We start from the raw sequence: 21,397 nt of genomic DNA on the forward strand, positions 1-21,397 counted from the left end.
CAAACATACAATATGTAGTATGTATCACAATATGGGTAATTCAACATTAGTGGCCTATAGCGTCAATTTATTTTACATTATACACAAACCATGGCTCATTTAAAGTTCCATTATGGAATATTGGCCGTTTCTTGAGACAAAAATGTAATATTGTCCAGAAAGTACTTCTTCAGAAGGGGGTCCAACCTCCCCACACCCATGAGCAAAAGGTTATGTTGCACATCATGCATACAAACCTTACAGCCAACACTCGAGCAAAACTTCCATATTGTATCATCTTCAAGACAAAAACAGACAAAGTACAAATTCACTATTTTTTATTTTCTACCCGGTAACAGAGACAGGATTTGTGATTGGTTGGAAAACAAATTACATAAAAATAAAACATCATTTTATTTTTATTTAACGTTTTTGATTCATTTATATTTGAGCTTTTCTAGCCTGGGGCGCGTTCAGCAGGACTTAACGTTTTGATACGTTCGGATAGAAATAGGCTATGTAGAACAAACGCCTCTGACATATAGAATACGAACGCATCAGCTCTATTCATGGCATTTCTATCTGCAACGTTCGACAACGTTTGGCAACTGAACGTGGCCTTGTATTGCCTCCAGCGACAGTGCATTAAGGAAAAACGTCCCTGATTGGTTAAAATAAAATAAAAACGTTTTACATTATCACAATATCTATATTGCCCTAGTCCTTGAAATAAAAGTTCAAAAGAAATAAGATTGATATCGATAGTTACAGTAGATTGTTGGTGATGTCTTAATGATTTTAGCAAATTAATGATCTGACCAACATTACAAGCAGAACGTTTACCCTGCTATGAACAGAGTAGGGTCGGGTGAAATTGGAAGTATCATTCAGAACAGCAATACAAAGACCTGCAATGATCCCCAAAACAATTTATCTTCAAGTTGAGGCATTGCTCTACCCTACTGCCTAAAGCATGTAAGCAAAGCTTGTTTCCAAAATGCATATTTTCAAAAAATTGCAGATGATCTACATTACAGCTCTGAATCATTATCTTAAAGCCTTGCCAGAAAACAAGCCATTGACAGTTCCGACAACTTGAAACAAACTGTTATTTGATCAGCAAAAAAGTTTTCCAACCCAAAATGTTCTCTAATATTACAGCTCTTTTAAAAACAAGCGTATTACCTTTCCATGTAACATATTGTATATCAAGCATTCAATATCCTTATCTAACAGCAAATAACACTTCCTCTGGTCAATAGATCATAACATGTCATTAAAACCAACACTCCTTGGTCTCACAATATGATCACTTTTCTTTATAAACTACAAAGCCAAAAAACCTTGAGCCATGTGCTCTTTAAAAAACATACTGCCGCCTATGCACCATGAATGCACTCAGCACTGTTGGGGTCGCATTGAATGTACAGTACTCCTGATCCCGTCTTCAGTGAGATGACGCAATGGTGAGTGTTGTATGAAATGCACCACCTAGTGGAGAGGAGAGAGCACTAGAAGCCGATATGAGCTAGCTACTAAAATGTGAGAAAGAACCCAGCACAGGAAATGAGCATTAATGCTGTCTGGCAAGTTGTTACACATCTTTAAATATAAAAGAGAAGAGAAAAACATGAGCTGAGTAAGGGGTGGGGGCCAGATGCAAAGTGGGGTGAGAATTGAGGTATGACATTCTTTGACTACTCAGAACCCAGAGGGAAACTACTGAGCAAAATGGGAGACAGAATATGGAAGATGGGGGGGTGAGAACCAGAGAGATGAACATTGACCGTGTTTAAAGGATAGGGGCAAGGAGAACACATTTTAAGGAAAGGGGATGATAGAAAATGGCTAAGCAAAAGCCCCCAAAATGCTGTGTATTTCTTGGAGCCAGCAACTTATGCCAACATCCCACTCTGAACAAAGCGTTCGATACCGTTCAGACAAGAGAAGAGCAAGTGGGAATGACAAAGGGGGTAGAGCAGAGGTGTCAAACTCATTGAATGGAGGGCCAAATGTAACTAGGCAAGTCAGTTAAGAACAAATTCTTTACAATGACGTCCTACCCCGGCCAAACACTAACCCGGACGACACTGGGCCAATTGTGCGCCGCCCTATGGGACTCCCACTCACGGCTGGTTGTGATACAGCCTGGAATCGGACCAGGGACTGTAGTGACTCCTCTAGCACCGAGATGCAGTGCCTTAGACTGCGCCACTCGGGATCCCTGAAATTCATTACTATTTAGTGACCTTAATTCATCCACCAAGTACAAGGGTGGAGCAAAAACCCATGGAAACGCAACCCTTTGTGGAATGAGTTCGACATGTGGGTTAGAGGAATTTAATATATAAACAAATCACAAAGCAATGGTGAGGTGAGCATAATGAACAGTGTGATGGGATATTTTAAATAAATGGTTCTTTATTAAACATCGGCTTCCAAATAAACTAAAACTCAAGGATTCAAACCTTTTTTTATGCATCTACAAAAAAACAACAAAAAAAACCCAGAAAAGCCAAACTATTTCACATCCATGATTGCGTTTTCAAATCATTGGTTTTTGGGAGAGAAAAAAAATAAACGTGTCCGCTTCTTGATCTTTGTGAATCCATAAACTAAAAGGGTCCATCTGCACATATCCACCTGTGCTCTCAGTGTGTGGTGTGTGCCGTTGTTACCATTTGACCATGCAGATTGACCCCATTCCATACACACCTCTCTAACAGGATGTACAAAAGCTTGTGTTGAGCATCAAAACAGTGCAGGGCCCTAACAAACAGTAAAGGCTCCTTTCCCCTCCTCCCCCCCAGGTGTGCATTTACATCACTGAAAGGAAGGACCAATTTCATCTACAAAGTGACAGGAGAACAGAGCAGGGGAAAGGAAGGACATACAAACAGAATACAATAAACCTCTCTTTCAGACACACGGACATACATACACTCAAACAGTTAAAAACAGTATCAGAGAAAAAGAGGACCGAACCCTAGGTACTGTCTGCTTTGTTGCTGTTTGGTGATGAGGGGAAAAGTAGGGAGGTAGAGAAAGAGTATGAGGGGGGGGGGGGTGCTTGGTTCAGGGAGGGGGGTGTCCAGTGGGTGTTATTTCTTGGCCTTTCCGCCTTTGGCGGAATTCCGTGGTGGGGTGACGGGGCGTCCAGATCCCATTCCTCCACCTCCACCATAAGAGTAGAGCTTCTTATCCGCTGGCTTGAGAATCTGAGGAATAGAGAGGCTTTTTTTAGACAGCTATAAATATACATATACTCCTACAGACTGAACACTGCAGCACGTAACAGGTAAGACAGGGGACTGGCAGAGCTTAAAAATCTAGACTGACGGACAGGAACAGCCAGACTGGAGAGAGAAAAGGGGCAGAGAGAAAAGCAGAGGAGTACACACCTGAAAGGAACACATGAGGGTCTCATCCACACTCATCATGGCACCGGCATTATCAAACTCTCCACAGTAGTTAGGGGCAGAGAACAGAGTAACAAGCTGTCTCTTTGCAAAGAACTCGTAACCGTCTTCTACCACCTGAGGACAGGAATGAAAGAGGTAAGAACGCAATGAAAAATAAAACAGGAAAAATACCAGGAGTGGATAACCAACAACTGCAGGGCCATCAGTACATTTCAAACAGAGGAGTTACCATCTTAAATGAACACAACCGCCATCGCCAGTAAAAACACAAAATGACACGCTTTAAAGATGGAATCCGCATCAGGGGAAACAGAGCCACTGTTCACCCCAGCACCTTTGCTGTTGTTTGTGTTGTGAAACGGAGTCGTCGTCTTCGGCAGCATGGACCAAAAGAATTGCAGTACATATTCTTCTGTTCTATCCAGCGTGCAATGATGTCAGAGAGGAAAAGTAGGGTTTGTTGTTTACAACTTCTTTGTTGTTGTAATATCCCAAACAGACGTGGCAGTGTCACCAATTAAAGATTCCAGCTTTAAAAAAGTGCTTCAATATTTTATGTAGGTGCAATGACCCTTGATCATCTGATTTCCCTGATTAATAACAAAATCCCTCTATTCTTCCAAACCTACCATTCGTCTGACAGTGTCCTGCAAAATACTCTCTTCCCAGCCCCCAACCCCCATCCAAAACTCTAAACCACTGAGCTAAGCCATTACCTGATGTGCCCTGCATATAAGGTCCATGTCGTGTTTGTGCAGAAATTTGGCCACCACGTCTGCCCCGAATGTGAAAGAGACCCCGCGGTCATTCTCGCCCCAGCCCAGGACATCTTTGTCTGGGTCGGCCCAAAGCAGGTCACACAGCAGGCCCTGGTCAGGCACATCTGTGGGTCGCATCACTCTGCGCACCTGCTCCATGGACTGGAGGTCTGGAGAGAGGCCTGGACAGAGCATAGCACACAGAAACATTACATCACCATACAAATGAATGCTGACTGCCATGATACTGTCTTCTACCACCAAGAACAGGAAGTTCTGAAATCACACCTTGATAACTACCACCTCTTATCAAATGTATAATGTATACACTTGAGTCATCTTCCACCACAAACACTTAAGGGGAGTGGTTAATCCAAACAATCATGGGGCCACCAAGTGCTTATTGATAAGGCCCACAGGGGAAAGACCCACACACACAGATCATGCAAGCATTCACCACCCACCTCCATGGCAGCAGAAGATCTTCTCATCTACAATGGCAGCCACGGGTAAACAGTTGAAGCAGTCTGTGAACGTTTTCCACAGCTTGATGTTATACCGTCTCTTACCTAAAGAGGAGCAAGGGGCATTACTAAATGGTTAATACTCTGTGTGTGTTCCGGTCTCCTGTTGTTAAGCATGTGTTCCAGCTTCTCGTCTCAGCACTTACACTCGTCATAAAAGCCATAGATACGGTTAATGGAGGCACACTCGTGGTTGCCGCGCAGCAAGAAGAAGTTCTCTGGGTATTTGACCTTGTAGGCCAGAAGCAAGCAGATTGTCTCCAGGGACTGCTTCCCCCGGTCCACGTAGTCCCCTAGGAACAGGTAGTTGCTCTCCGGGGGGAAACCTCCGTACTCAAACAGCCGCAGCAGGTCGTAGTACTGACCATGGACGTCACCTGCAGGGGGCAGCACAGAGGTGGCCAGTCAGTCACTACCACACCCTCCCTGACTACATTAGATCTGTGTGTGTATACAGGCCGTTGGACTGAGATAGCAAAGGCAATTAGAGATTAGAATTCTACAGTAAATCAGACAATCAGTCGTGTTATGAAACCTTGGAGCTTTCACTATCAGTTGTGTCAGGGAGGCGCAGCTGCTTTGCTACACTGACATTAATTACTATGAAACCAATTTCAGCCATCATAACTTATCCAATATGACTCACCGCAGATCTTGAGTGGTGCCTCAAGCTCGAGCAGGATTGGCTGGCTGAGGAAGATTTCGCGAGACTTGAGGCAAAGGCCACGGATCTCGTTCTCTGTCAGCTGAACGTTCTTGCCTGGCCGAGAGCCCTTAACTGGAAGGGAGAGAAAGACAGAGCAAACAGAGTGAGGACTGACGTTGCGCTTGTTGGAACAAACATGCTAGGCCAAGACCATGGAAACAACACATACACAAATAGCACAGCCACAGATCTAACACACAGCGCACCAGAGCAGAGAAACCAATCAATATCACGGGCCCCGCTGACGGCACAACCCTGAGCATACTGCAGAGCCAAGGTGAATCTGCTCACACAGCATAAGCCAGGAGGATGAACTATTTGATGTGAGAATCTCAAGGCTACAGAGCGTGAAACCTAAATGAAAAGGGTGTTGGGGTCTTTGTTTCTGAGCACTCAAGACTAGGGGATGATGATGGCAGTGTTGAACTGAGTACCAGCAGAAGGTACAGGCCTGGCTATGTGTCTGAACAAATGTGTGCAGTGTGCACCCAGCCCCAGAAGCACGTATGAACACACCACCTGCCTGTCTGCTGATGTAACCAGGACAGAGAGGCTGCAATGGAAAGGGGCATAAGCAGCGAATCTCACACTGTACGACTCAAACAAGGATCGAATACACAGCCCTTCAAATCAAAGTAGGCCTAAATCACAATTAAATAAACATATCATTGATGGCCAACTTCAGAGCTCTCTGGTTACAAGTACACCGCATGCAGTCTGGTAGCATAGAGCCTGTGAACTGACAGCAAACGTTGCTAGGCCGCCTCTGACCACACGGCAGAGCTAAGCAGGCTGGTCTGAGATGTGGTCATGTCACAAGGGACACATGCCCAGTGCTGAGCTGAGCATCTTCCTGAGGCAGGCTGTCCCCTAACTCTGCTCTGGATCTCAAGAATCTTACGTGTTTGTTGAGTACAGTAGCTAGTTATGACATTCACACATATTCTACCAGGAAAAGGAAAACCCACCCTGTGGCTGTGTAAGTGTTACATGTGTGTTACATCAAGCAGAGGTGCAAATCCACAGTGTAACTGATATGAGTGTTCAATGATCAACACAGACAGGTGATCAGCTCTACTGGAGCCACAAATTGGTAAAATGTTTAATGTTATCGCACCATTGTAGCCCTGGAGCAGCAAATACTCTTAAGTATGTTGGCATGATTTGCAGGGCAGCTTGAGGCTTTTGTGGCGCTGCAGGTCAAGTACAGGTTTAATATGATCAGCTGGATGAGGCTCCTACTTCAATCTCAATACTCCTTCCAAACTAGAACCTTCACTATAGCTGCAAGGGATCACTACAACAGCACATCTAGTCAAACAAATACAACAGTAGGACTGTATTATTCAGAAATCCTGTTTGCATGACAAGCTCCAGGCAAGGATATAACGGAGCATGTAGTAAGTGTATTCCAGTGACTCATGATGTACGGGGGACTTGTGCAAGAATGCGCATCAGGGTTGTTTGTGTCACATAATCAATTCCACCCCCTTTCCTGCACGTTCTGCTGTCTTCCCTAGGTGCAGGTGAAAAGTCCAATGCCAGCGCTCTATAAACCATCACAGGAGAACTAGGCAATGACAAACAAGCATCAACAGAAAACCTTCTAATATTCAACCATAGACACTTGTTGTGCTCTATCATGCACCTGGTACTGTATTTGCTGAAGATAAATGGGTTAGACACACTTAAGAGAGCAGAACAATAAAATTGCCTGAAACCCTTCAGTGACATTCTGCTTTACAAGCTGGGTGCAGACAGTGTTCTTTACAAAAACACACACCGGGGTTAATTGAACACTTGTCAAAACTCTAACAGCTCAAACTGAACGTTGCTGACCTTGCCAAATACCAAACTAGAGAACATGCAGTTATCACACAACACAATGCCACAGATGTCTCAAGTTGAGGGAGAGGGCAATCGACTGCAGGAATGTCCACCAGAGCTGTTGCCAGAGAATGTCATGTTCATTTCTCTACCATAAGCCGCCTCCAACATTGTTTTAGAAAATTTGAGGCCAGTTGGACGTACTGACAACTGCATACCACGTTGTATAAGCGAGCATTTTGTTGATGTCAATGTTACGGTATGGGCTGGCATTAGATACGAACAACAAACATTTGCATTGTAATCGATGGCAATTTGAATGCACAGAGAAACCGTGACGAGCTCGTAAGGCTCATTGTCGTGTCATTCATCCGCCGACATCACCTCATGTAATAATAATAATAATGGACGGCCCCTTGTCGCAAGGATCTGTGCACAATTCCTGGAAGCTGAAAATGTCCCAGTTCTTCCACGACCTGCATACTCAGACATGTCACCCAACAAGCATGGGATGCTCTAGATCGACGTGTACGACAGCGTGTTCCAGTTCCCGCTAAAATCCAGCAACTTCACACAGCCATTGAAGAGTTGTGGGACAACATTCGGCTTGGGGATTCGAACCAGCAACCTTTCAGTTACTGGCCCAACGCTCTAACCACTGAGCTACCTGCCGCCCAACTATGTGAAGGAGATGTGTCACAAGATACTGACTGGTTTTCTGATCCATGCCCCTACCTTTTTTGTAAGGTATTTGTGACCAACAGATGCATGTGTATTCCTAATCATTTGAAATCCATAGATTAGGGCATAATGAATTTCCTTATTTGAGCTGTAACTGTCAAATCTTAGAAATTGTTACATGTTGCGTTAATATTTTTGTTCAGTGTAGTGCTCTCACAAAAATATATTCTGCCCTAATAAAATCACAGGCAGTGGGAAAGGGGCACACACATTTGTTCTGAAAACGGAGGATGGAAACGGACAAGGACTTCCAGGTAGGACCTCAGCAATAGATCTAAATGAGCAGTGTCATGCTAGGGCAGTAACACAGGCCTTGGCCCTAAAGAGTGAAATGTGGGTATAAATAGGGTAGTGCTGCTTGTCACTTTAAACCTGGATTAGGGTCGGCTAAGCCATGACAGAGCTTACTCTAAAGTTAGCCACATGGCCAATGGCAACAGTGAGCTTAGAGAAGGGGAGTGGGGGATGGGGAGGGGGTCAGACAAAGGGATTTCTGCTTTGCTGGTCACGGGATAGAAAAGAAAAAGTTGGACAAGCACAATAGGAAAGCCGTTGGGAATCAACAGTTGGCTGGCTTCAGATTCCCCTCCTGATATGTCCATGGATGATATGGACATCCTCATAGATGATGACAGGAGGTGGTAGTAGCGGCCTGGACTGACCGTTCAGATGTACAGGCCAGGAGGCTGATGGTTAATCCCATTGAAACTAGTCACACCGTCACCACATTTAACTGGTTTGCAAACATTGTCACCAGGCTGGCCCATGTGTTACGGTGTACATGGTGCAGCTAAAGGTCGATGGTAGTCAGTCACCATTCTCTGTCAAAAGAGTGATTAAGCAACCAGAAGGCAGTTACCTTGGCCTGTCTCTACATCATAGAAATACAGCAGGATTGGATGGACAAAAAGACACAGGTGATGGTTTATGGACTGGCCAAGACTTCAAAACTAATTTAGAAAATGCCATACATGACGTGTTAGGCTAATTATGACAACTCTCACAACAGAGGCAAACACTCTGCCTTGTAATGAATGAGTTGCTACACCGCAAGAGAAAAAAAGGTCCTCTATATACTGCCATATACTACAGCTGTTTTTTTATTATTTTACTGAACTTGTCAGACAACCTTATCATGGACAGAGTAGAACACGATTTCCACAACACTTCCAGCCATCAAGAGCCACAGTCAAAGTCAGAAGGGGGCTAGGGCTGAGCGATATATCTAATTCATTTGAATGTGCATTTTAAAGCGAAATTCCAAACACATGCATCTCAAGAATAACGTTCTCCCGTTTTTATGAGCTTTTATGTCTGCTTGTCTTTTTACTCCAGTGCTGTGTGCACCTTCCCATTCACACACACCAGGCCCCTCCCCCTAACAACAAAGTTGATAGATTACCTTTCTCCATGACAACAAGCAGTTTCAACTGGCTATTTGCATTTGAGGTTTGGTACAACAGAATCATTCATATGGACACCAATTTTTTTTATTCACCTTTATTTAACCAGGTAAGCTATTTGAGAAAAAGTTCTCATTTACAACTGCGACCTGGCCAAGATAGAGCATTGACCTCCACGCAAAAACACCTCAGTCGACGAGCGAAAAATATAAAAACACCATCTGCTGGAGAAGACAGATTTTGGGCCCAGCTATCACTCTCGCTTCACCTCTTCCTCTCTGGTGTGACTCACAAATTTCAGTTAATTACTATAGCTCCTGCCTTGGGCCAATCAGTGTCATCATTCACCCAAGTTTCAACAAACTCAGGCCAGTGCTGTCTGAGATGGCGTTTTTACTAACGTACGAACAGAGACCGATCCACAGTCCCCATACCTGATTTCATTGTGGGAAACAACAAAGTGGACAGGCTAGTATGTTATTCAAACAGTTGGAGACAGACAACATGGTAGAGCCAAAGATTTTTTATAACTAACCCAAGATAGACCACAGCCTGGCGTTTCCATCGGGAACAAATGAGTCATAGTGGGCAGAACAAGCAAGGAGTGGGCAGAGCCAAGCAAGAGCTAGAGAGGTCCTATTGGCGCGTTCTAGCATGTATCTGCATATTTCCGTTAAGGAACACCTACTCTGAAGTGTGTGTGCAATAATTCAATTTGCCCTTGCACTCCTTCTAAACAAAATTGTAATTGTTTTACTATGACAAAGGGTAAAATCTCCCAAACTTAGTCCACTCTTCATAACGGATTCTAGCTTTGAGAACAGAAAACTGTGTTGAGGTCATATGTTTCATCAAGGAGAAAATTATCACGATGTCTGCAAAAATCCATCTCGTTCCATCTTGTCTCACTGCCGGCCACTGGACGCTCTCTCATCACCATATTAGGTAGCTTCATCGGATGCTTCACACTTACACATCCGATGAAATGTCTGGATTATTGTTCCATCTGTGGTGGAGCCCTATTACCATGATGTAGAGGAGCGATAACACTGAGAAAACAGACATGGGAAAATGTCTAGGTTAACTGCAGTACCATTACAGTCAATAATTGTCAAAAAAGAAATAAGTGATAGCCTATAAATTGATACAGTAATAATCTGTATACATCTAGATCAATAGATTTCAAAATGGGAAGAACAAAACAGCAGATCCAGGGGTTTGAACACCTGACGTGACTTTTAAACCAGTTAGACCAGACTTGGAGAGAGACATTTTTTAAATCTAACTAGACAAGTTCCAAAAGCAGCAGAATGCCCCACTTCCTGTTTTCTGAACTGTTCCCAGGCCAGCAGAAGCTCATGTCTGGCTCAGCCACTGTGCTCATTACAGCAGAAGGCCCTTGCAGATTTAGTTGCTGAGGGGTTTATGATGGTCTGACAGCCTCAGGTCTCCCAATACGCAACATTTATCATACAGATCATAAGATTGCTTCTGCCCCCCAAAGTCTCATATCTGTTACTGTAGAAGCCATCATAAATCTAAGGAGTGGCCAGGACTGAGGGCAAACCTGTGTGAGGGCAAACCTGTGTGGTATAGACAGCTTCTCCCATGCACCAAACACTAACACCTACAGTGGGGCAAAAAAGTATTTTGTCAGCCACCAATTGTGCAAGCAATCCCACTTAAAAAGATGAGGCCTGTAATGTTCATCATAGGTACACTTCAACTATGACAGACAAAATGAGGGGAGAAAATCCAGAAAATCACATTGTAGGATTTTTAATGAATTTATTTGCAAATTATGGTGGAAAATAAGTATTTGGTCAATAAAAAGTCTCTCAATACTTTGTTACATACCCTTTGTTGGCAATGACTGAGGTCAAACGTTTTCTGTAAGTCTTCACAAGGTTTTCACACACTGTTGCTGGTATTTTGGCCCATTCCTCCATGCAGATCTCCTCTAGAGCAGTGATGTTTTGGGGCTGTTGCTGGGCAACACGGACTTTCAATTCCCTCCAAAGATTTTCTATGGGGTTGAGATCTGGAGTCTGGCTAGGCCACTCCAGGACTTTGAAATGCTTCTTACAAAGCCACTCCTTCGTTGCCCGGGCAGTGTGTTTGGGATCATTGTCATGCTGAAAGACCCAGCCACGTTTCATCTTCAATGCCCTTGCTGATGGAAGGAGGTTTTCACTCAAAATCTCACGATACATGGCCCCATTCATTCTTTCCTTTACACGGATCAGTCGTCCTGGTCCCTTTGCAGAAAAACAGCCCCAAAGCATGATGTTTCCACCCCTCATGCTTCACAGTAGGTATGGTGTTCTTTGGATGCAACTCAGCATTCTTTGTCCTCCAAACACAACGAGTTGAGTTTTTACCAAAAGTTATATTTTGGTTTCATCTGACCATATGACATTCTCCCAATCTTCTTCTGGATCATCCAAATGCTCTCTAGCAAACTTCAGACGGACCTGGACATGTACTGGCTTAAGCAGGGGGACACGTTTGGCACTGCAGGATTTGAGTCCCTGGCGGCGTAGTGTGTTACTGATGGTAGGCTTTGTTACTTTGGTCCCAGCTCTCTGCGGGTCATTCACTAGGTCCCCCCCATGTGGTTCTGGGATTTTTGCTCACCGTTCTTGTGATCATTTTGACCCCACGGGGTGAGATCTTGCGTGGAGCCCCAGATCGAGGGAGATTATCAGTGGTCTTGTATGTCTTCCATTTCCTAATAATTGCTCCCACAGTTGATTTCTTCAAACCAAGCTGCTTACCTATTGCAGATTCAGTCTTCCCAGCCTGGTGCAGGTCTACAATTTTGTTTCTGGTGTCCATTCACAGCTCTTTGGTCTTGGCCATAGTGGAGTTTGGAGTGTGACTGTTTGAGGTTGTGGACAGGTGTCTTTTATACTGATACCAAGTTCAAACAGGAGCCATTAATACAGGTAACGAGTGGAGGACTGAGGAGCCTCTTAAAGAAGAAGTTACAGGTCTGTGAGAGCCAGAAATCTTGCTTGTTTGTAGGTGACCAAATACTTATTTTCCACCATAATTTGCAAATAAATTCATTAAAAATCCTACAATGTGATTTTCTGGAAAATGTTTTCTCATTTTGTCTGTCATAGTTGAAGTGTACCATGATGAAAATTACAGGCCTCTCATCTTTTTAAGTGGGAGAACTGGTGGCTGACTAAATACTTTTTTGCCTCAATGTACATATTATTCAACAGTCATTAACCTCCACAATACTCCAAGAGTGGTGTGGTGGTCACAATCAGAAGCACGGTTAGCGGAATCGTTTAATCCATCAATACATCCATAAACTGCCCACAACAAAAGACGTGTTCAGAGTAAAAACCCAAGAGAAAGCAAGACATTAGGCCTGCTACTTGCAAACAACACTGTCCCTCTCATTCCCCAAGACAGCCCATATTTCTACTATTCATGCTTCTGTAGCCGATGTGAAATATCTAGCTAGTTAGCGGTGCGGGCTAGTAGTGTTCAATTACTACTAGCCAGCACCGCTAACTAGTGCTGGCTCAGATCTTGAAGTAGTTGTTTCCCTAGCACTTAAAGGGACACTGCTGTTGTGGAGCTATAGGTAATGATGCTTCTTGGGTGACAGTTGGCTGTGTTCAGAGGGTCCTTGGGGCAAGGAGAGGGACGGAAGCAACACTTCATTACAAATCTACTAAGATCGCAGAGAATGTAATGTGCCATAATGTTTCCACCTCTAGTGTTCACAGTATGCACAACTTTCAGTCCTGCTATAAGCTACTTGGCCAATGAAAAACAAACCGAAATCTGGATATTCCCTTTAAAACCAGGGCACTGATGTTTCCTGTCCATGGAATTTGGAGTATCACAGTAGTACGTTATCATGGTGGAAACAATTGCACCGAATGAAAGCCAGTGTGACCCATTGGTGCCCTCCACTCTGTGTAACCAACCACTAATGATATGGCTAAACCCACTGTAGCTTGCATTTAAACAACAAAAGCAAGTTATTACTTCAGCCAGCACGCTTTCAGCACATGATAATTGCATTCGCAGCCCTGAAAAACATGCTTAAGTATGCTTCTCCCTCATCCAGGCATGAATTATAATGGGCCTACTCCTACATACAGCATCCTCCATTCAGGCTGCAAATGCATCAAACAGAAAATATGCATACTTTCTTTATGAAACTATTTGTCTTTTCGGACAATTTTGGATATTGCACATTCTTGGTTGAACATGGTGTGCAACATAGTAGATCGTCCAAACATATAAAAAATTGTGTTTCAAAAATAAAGTAAGCATATTTCCCTTGAATGGGGGATGTTTAATGTACAAGCCGATCCATAGGGGGACACCAGCGTAATACCGGGAATGCACATCCAACCTAGACGATAGTACATGGGCGCTAGATCTGTACCATCGTCTGCCTAGGCTACAGTATAGCCGATGTGTGCTAGACATAGCTAGCTAAATACTGGCAAACAAAAAAATGACATTATGGAAAGATTGGCTGCAGGAAACAGTAATAAATGGTAAACAAAACCTACTAACCGACGTTACTGGCTAGCTTTGAATTCATTTTTATAACAGCATACACTAGACAGGACACGGAACATATTTAACGTTACAGTAGCTAGCTAGAGGGATCATCGTAAAATAGCGGTGTTTGTCATCTTAATAATGATTTGCCATTAATACTAATAATAGAACAAAATGGGCACTTCAGGACGAGTGATAACGATTGAAGCAGCAAACCAGCCATCTCTCATTTGCCCTACTAGTTCGTAGACCTAGTAGGTAACGTTATCTCGCGCTCTAACCCGGACAAGTCGTTTTCAAAGAGAACAGCTAACTTGACGTTAAGCCTGCTAACTACGCTAACATACACCAGACATCGTTAGAATTCCGGCGCTTCTTTGAAAATACAAAAATCCAAATAGCAAATGATTCGTAATTAATCAAATTAAGTGGCTTGATTCCTAGTTAAGTGCAAATCCTCACCTTCCAGAAGACGCTGTATTATGGAGTCGATGTTTAATTTGTCCGGCTCCGCCATTTTACTTATTTTTTTGTCGTGGTTCAGGCAGTCAAGACCTTCGTTTCGTGTTGCTTCTTCGATGAGACAAAAACAAGTACCGATCAAGTTAAACAAACAACTAGGCAGCTTATTTCAGCTTATATTTTGTTATGTCAAATTGGAAAAAAATGTAATTTGGCTTTACTTTCTCTTCCGTGTTGTAGCTAGCTGGCTAAATGGGTTAGCTAGCTAGTTAGTTCAAGCTAGCTAGCCGATGTTAGTTCGCTAACAAACCAAGCTACTACCCGCTTTAGTTATAGCTAGCCAATAATGAATGATGCAAATACGAAATGTTAACATATAATCAACCTTTGATTTGACAATAGTCTTCCCGTGTAGAAGACAGGGCCCTTTCAGGTCTCTTTAGTGTCTTTTTGTCTTCGTATTTCAGATTCCCCCTTTCTCTTCCCCCACTGAACTTAAAAAGGGCCGTGTTGTTCAGGGGAAGCGAGAAGACAGGGGGTTGATACTAAGGCGAGTTTTAGATTTACTCAATGATGATTGGGTCACTGCTTGATTTTGAACCCATGTTGTCGTTTTCCATTGGATACATTGTACATCCGTCACACAGTGGTGCCCCACCCAGCTGTTTTCCGGATGACATCAACGGTCGTCACTAGTTACCACTACTGAGGTATAAAGAACTACCACAGCCACAAAGTCAGAAACTCCGCCTATTTCTACAATGTATCTTCTTAAAATGTGATTTTAGACCTAGCCTTTACCATAACCACACTGCTAACCGTATACGCAACCCTAACCCCAAATTAAGACCAAAAAGCATGTTTTCAAGAATTTTTACGGTATAGTCCATTTCTACTTTGTGACTGTGCTACCTAGTGGAAACCGACGTCAACGGGGTTGGTACCGGCAAGGACTGCCACCGTGTGTTAGAAGTTAAAAGTGTAAGGCATATTTTGCATTAGGGTAGAGTCCAGGGTTTCCCAAACTCAGTCTTGGTTTTTGCCCTATCACTACACAGATTATTCAAATAATGTAGTAGTTTAGTGTGTCGTGTGTATAACTTTGTGGGAAGGTAATATGTGGATGTTGTGCAACCCTAATTCATCTCTTTCCCGACATTCCTAATTCCTTCCCATAATCTCCACAAATTCACGTTCCTCCATTACAGGTCACTATTACACAATCCTCCTCCTTACTTGTTCTTTACCGGTTTCCAAATCCATCCCTCACCTCACTGTGTTCCTATTCGTCAGACAGTTTCGACAGAGGTATGGGCAAAACTTTTCCTTGGGGGTGTGGGGCATGGGGTGGGACATTGTGAGTTCTGTGCCTTATGATATAGGTAGGGTTAGGGGAGGGGGTGACTTTGACTGAATTCACGGTGAATCATAGGCTACATGTTTACTATGAATCAGAGCCTAAACGTGTGAACTCCAAATGATTCATGGTTTCATGATGGTATTGAGAGACCTCTGCAGTTATTGTTGTTCATGTCTTCAATCTATACAACCAAAAATAAACAATTTATCTTTCACTCACATATCCTTTGTTTTCATTTTTTCATGTAGTGGGTAGTGGGTAACACTTTATAGTCCATCTGTAGATGTTCTTCAGACTATCCGTAACATCTCAACTATCTACTAGGCCTAGCCCTAACCCCAAACTGAATCCTTATCCTAACCCTAAACTTAATAACCCTATCCCAAGCCCTAACCCTTACCCTAACTCTTATTCTAAACCTAACTCTAACCTTAGCAAGCAGTTTCTTATCAACAGATAGTTTGTTGTCAGTATGACTATCCAGACTATCCAAATAAAGTATGACAGGGTAGTGAACCTAATTTTGCAGTAGCTTGTAGGTAGTTGAACTCAATTTGATTCTAGGTAGTGTTTTCAGTATTGAATGACTTTTTTGAAATGTAGCGGTGTAGCTAATTACTGGAAGTACGCACTACTTTTTTTACAAAAATATCATATGGATGAAGTGGGCAATCATTTCCTTTCTTTTTCAGCATCAGACCTTCATAATTCTCACTTGAAACAGTTATGTTTTATTGTTTTTATTCATTTATTTGGATCCCATTAGCTCTTGCTGTAACGATAATTGTAACGATAATTGTCTCTGGCCCCCTCCCAGTTAGAGGGAGTGATGAGCTCTACAGCAGAGTCTCACAACTCAATCGCTGGTTGAAAACTGTTTTCTGCCCCTCCCAAAATATAGAATTTGTAGATAATTGGCCCTCTTTCTGGGACTCACCCACAAACAGGACCAAGCCTGACCTGCTGAGGAGTGACGGACTCCATCCTAGCTGGAGGGGTGCTCTCATCTTATCTACCAACATAGACAGGGCTCTAACTCCTCTAGCTCCACAATGAAATAGGGTGCAGGCCAGGCAGCAGGCTGTTAGCCAGCCTGCCAGCAAAGTGGAGTCTGTCACTAGCACAGTCAGTGTAGTCAGCTCAGCTATCACCATTGAGACCGTGTCTGTGCCTCGACCTAGGTTGGGCAAAACTAAACATGGCGGTGTTCGCCTTAGCAATCTCACCAGGATAAAGACCTCCTCCATTCCTGTCATTATTGAAAGAGATCATGATACCCCACATCTCAAAATAGGGCTACTTAATGTTAGATCCCTTACTTCAAAGGCAATTATAGTCAATGAACTAATCACTGATCATAATCTTGATGTGATTGGCCTGACTGAAGCATGGCTTAAGCCTGATGAATTTACTGTGTTAAATGAGGCCTCACCTCCTGGCTACACTAGTGACCATATCCCTCGTGCATCCCGCAAAGGCGGAGGTGTTGCTAACATTTACGATAGCAAATTTCAATTGACAAAAAAAAAAATGAAGTTTTCGTCTTTTGAGCTTCTAGTCATGAAATCTATGCAGCCTACTCAATCACTTTTTTATAGCTACTGTTTACAGGCCTGCTGGGCCATATACAGCATTCCTCATTGAGTTCCCTGAATTCCTATCGGACCTTGCAGTCATAGCAGATAATATTCTAATCTTTGGTGACTTTAATATTCACATGGAAAAGTCCACAGACCCACTCCAAAAGGCTTTCGGAGCCATCATCGACTCAGTGGGTTTTGTCCAACATGTCTCTGGACCCACTCACTGTCACAGTCATACTCTGGACCTAGTTTTGTCCCATGGAATAAATGTTGTGGATCTTAATGTTTTTCCTCATAATCCTGGACTATCGGACCACCATTTTATTACGTTTGCAATTGCAACAAATAAACTGCTCAGACCCCAACCAAGGAACATCAAAAGTCGTGCTATAAATTCACAGACAACACAAAGATTCCTTGATGTCCTTCCAGATTCCCTCTGTCTACCCAAGGACGCCAGAGGACAAAAATCAGTTAACCACCTAACTGAGGAACTCAATTTAACCTTGTGCAATACCCTAGATGCAGTTGCACCCCTAAAAACTAAAAACATTTCTCATAAGAAACTAGCTCCCTGGTACACAGAAAATACCCGAGCTCTGAAGCAAGCTTCCAGAAAATTGGAACGGAAATGGCGCCACACCAAACTGGAAGTCTTCCGACTAGCTTGGAAAGACAGTACAGTGCAGTACCGAAGAGCCCTTACTGCTGCTCGATCATCCTATTTTTCTAACTTAATTGAGGAAAATAAGATCAATCCGAAATTCCTTTTTGATACTGTCGCAAAGTTAACTAAAAAGCAGCATTCCCCAAGAGAGGATGGCTTTCACTTTAGCAGTGATAAATTCATGAACTTCTTTGAGGAAAAGATCATGATTATTAGAAAGCAAATTACGCACTCCTCTTTAAATCTGCATATTCCTTCAAAGCTCAGTTGTCCTGAGTCTGCACAACTCTGCCAGGACCTAGGATCAAGAGAGACGCTCAAGTGTTTTAGTACTATATCTCTTGACACAATGATGAAAATAATCATGGCCTCTAAACCTTCAAGCTGCATACTGGACCCTATTCCAACTAAACTACTGAAAGAGCTGCTTCCTGTGCTTGGCCCTCCTATGTTGAACATAATAAACGGCTCTCTATCCACCGGATGTGTACCAAACTCACTAAAAGTGGCAGTAATAAAGCCTCTCTTGAAAAAGCCGAACCTTGACCCAGAAAATATAAAAAACTATCGGCCTATATCGAATCTTCCATTCCTCTCAAAATTTTTAGAAAAGCTACTCACTGCCTTCCTGAAGACAAACAATGTATACGAAATGCTTCAGTCTGGTTTTAGACCCCATCATAGCACTGAGACTGCACTTGTGAAGGTGGTAAATGACCTTTTAATGGCATCAGACCGAGGCTCTGCATCTGTTCTCGTGCTCCTAGACCTTAGTGCTGCTTTTGATACCATCGATCACCACATTCTTTTGGAGAGATTGGAAACCCACATTGGTCTACACGGACAAGTTCTGGCCTGGTTTAGATCTTATCTGTCGGAAAGATATCAGTTTGTCTCTGTGAATGGTTTGTCCTCTGACAAATCAACTGCAAATTTCGGTGTTCCTCAAGGTTCCGTTTTAGGACCACCATTGTTTTCACTATATATTTTACCTCTTGGGGATGTCATTCGAAAACATAATGTTAACTTTCACTGCTATGCGGATGACACACAGCTGTACATTTCAATGAAACATGGTGAAGCCCCAAAATTGCCCTCGTTAGAAGCATGTGTTTCAGACATAAGGAAGTGGATGGCTGCAAACTTTCTACTTTTAAACTCGGACAAAACAGAGATGCTTGTTCTAGGTCCCAAGAAACAAAGAGATCTTCTGTTGAATCTGACAATTAATCTTAATGGTTGTACAGTCGTCTCAAATTAAACTGTGAAGGACCTCGGCGTTACTCTGGACCCTGATCTCTCTTTTGAAGAACATATCAAGACCATTTCATTTTTTTTAAAGGCATTAAATGAACTGTTTCACTGCCAGACGAGGCTCCGCTGATAGCAAGGTGTAGCAGTCGTATAGTGCAATTTATGTATTGTTTAGTGTTGTGGCTTTGCTGGCATACATACCACTTTTTTGGGTTTTTGCCACACCAAGATTTACATGCTAAAATCGCCACTGGCCATATTATAATTTCTGACATTTGGTAGGTCATCTGTTTATCAACTATAGTTTGATACATGCAGCTTCTCTTCTGTCATAAGTTGCTGCCCCAGAAAATTCAATAAAGTAGTGCTTACCAGAATAATGTCTTACATCCATAGAATGAATGCATTAGTAATGTTGTTAATACCAGTAAAGTTGTCTGTTTTGTTTAGGGACCGGGGACAAAACGCAATAACTCCAAAACAACAGAAAGATTGGTCCTGTGCAAAATGTTTGACCAGTTTTAAGGAAATGAAAGGCTGAGAAAACATGTTTCTGATAAGATTTCAGTTTGTCTTGGGTGCATATTTTATGTGGTTGAAACACTGTGCTTGCATAACAGTGTGAAAGATAACACATTACATGGGCATTTGCATTTTCTCAAGAGATCCTGAAAGAAAGAAATCCTAGTTCTCCACTCCTGTTCCCAAGACAAAATTAGAATTTGTTGTATGATTTCACTGCAAGAAATGCATAATTCTGCAGGAGTTAATATTATGTTATGCTACACGTGAGAGGTTGTAGGCCTACAGTCAGTGTCCATATGGCTTATACCTATAAAGACCTTAAGCGGGATATGAGCTACTATCCGGATTACTGTGCGCATATTAATGTGGTCAATGTTATGGTCACTACAGCCAATGGGAACTGATATTGCTCTGGAGCAAAGCTCTGCAGTATTAGTGAAGAGATGATCAATACAAGTCGATGTAACAGATCCAACACTATTTGTATGCACTGTAGTTGGTTGAGTGATAACCTGGGTCGTATTACAGGCATTAGTCACAGTTAGAAGCTTCCTTTTGAGAGAAAATAGACTTCTCTGTTAATATCACACACAATATCGAGCATTGCACACATATGATCACATATGATCCAAATACTGAGTGTTAGCACTTCGTGGCGAAATGTAGCACCCCAAAGGGGCTGAATACTTATTGACTCAAGACATTTCAGATTTTCATTTTTAATTAATTTGTTAAAAAAAATATATATATAGAAAAACATAATTTCACATTATGGGGTTCAGGCTGTAACAACAAAATGTGGAAAAAGTCAAGGGGTGTGAATACTTTCTGAAGGCACTGTATGGGCTGTTCTTAGCCTTTTCCTTGGTAGCTTATCAGAGATAGATATGTGGAGAAGAAAAAATTCAATAAAAACATTGTTTAGCTAATAGAGTCAGTCAATCAGGCACTTGTGTCAGTTGTTGTGTGTGTGGTGTTGGGCCGAAGCTACTGACCCAGAAGCTTGGCTCTCTCACTCCTCCCAGGCTTTTGGGAGGGAGGGTGGACAATGAGCTTGTAGTAGGCGATATAAGCAATGTTCCCATTGTCACGACTTCCGCCGAAGTCAGTCCCTCTCCTTGTTCGGCCTTCTAGCTATCGCCGATCCACTTTTCATCTTCCATTTGTTTTGTCTTTGTCTTACACACCTGGTTTCAACTCCCCAATTACTTGTTCATTATTTATGTCATGTATTGTCATGTTGTGTCTTGTTTCTGTCCTTTCTCTTCACCCTGTCTCCCTCTGCTGGTCGTACTAGGTTACCTTTTCTTCCCCTCTTTCCCCCAGCTGTTCCTTGTCTTCTCTGACTACCTCGTTCACCCCTTTTCCCACCTGTTCCCTTTTTTCCCTCTGATTAGGTCTCTATATCTCTCTCTGTTTCTGCTCCTGTCTTTGTCGGATTCTCGTTTGTGTTACTCATGCCTGAACCAGAGACTATCGTCGTGTTTGCTGCAACCTTGTCCTGTCCTGTTGGAATCTGCCTGTTCATCTAACCTTGTCCTGTCCTGTCGGAATCTGCCTGTCCATCTGAGCCTACGTGTGTTTCGTCATTAAAGAAACTCTGTTTTGTTAATTCGCTTTTGGGTCCTCATTCACGCACCTGAC

General features: G+C 42.8%; 1 protein-coding gene across 2 annotated transcripts; it reads right to left on the reverse strand.

The window, feature by feature from the left end:
• Positions 1–300: 300 nt before the first annotated feature.
• LOC110538620 (serine/threonine-protein phosphatase PP1-gamma catalytic subunit B) lies at positions 301–14,933 on the reverse strand. Of its 2 annotated transcripts, none has more exons than XM_021625558.3 (8): positions 14,750–14,933; positions 14,365–14,472; positions 5,330–5,461; positions 4,830–5,060; positions 4,624–4,728; positions 4,118–4,341; positions 3,381–3,515; positions 301–3,197 (listed from the first exon to the last, which is right to left on the reverse strand). In XM_021625558.3, the coding sequence occupies exons 2-8, from the start codon at positions 14,417–14,419 to the stop codon at positions 3,081–3,083; spliced, it is 999 nt and encodes a 332-aa protein (XP_021481233.1). In that variant the 5' UTR covers positions 14,420–14,472; positions 14,750–14,933; the 3' UTR covers positions 301–3,080. The 2 variants fall into 2 exon arrangements, with proteins under 2 accessions (XP_021481233.1, XP_021481232.1); XM_021625557.3 differs by having other exon boundaries at positions 14,365–14,475.
• Between the last annotated feature and the right edge of the window lie 6,464 nt (positions 14,934–21,397).

The sequence above is a fragment of the Oncorhynchus mykiss genome, chromosome 12, assembly GCF_057628025.1.
Source record: "Oncorhynchus mykiss isolate SJ-2025 chromosome 12, ASM5762802v1, whole genome shotgun sequence".
NCBI classification, from domain to species: Eukaryota; Metazoa; Chordata; class Actinopteri; order Salmoniformes; family Salmonidae; genus Oncorhynchus; species Oncorhynchus mykiss.

Bases quoted from the DNA above. Each gene is read 5' to 3' on its own strand.
- LOC110538620 (XM_021625558.3), bottom strand. From the start codon at position 14,419: ATGGCGGAGCCGGACAAATTAAACATCGACTCCATAATACAGCGTCTT. The intron at 5,462-14,364 runs GTGAGGATTTGC...TCTCCCTTCCAG, and splicing joins AATACAGCGTCTTCTGGAAG to TTAAGGGCTCTCGGCCAGGC. The intron at 5,061-5,329 runs GTGAGTCATATT...TGCCCCCTGCAG, and splicing joins GGCACCACTCAAGATCTGCG to GTGACGTCCATGGTCAGTAC.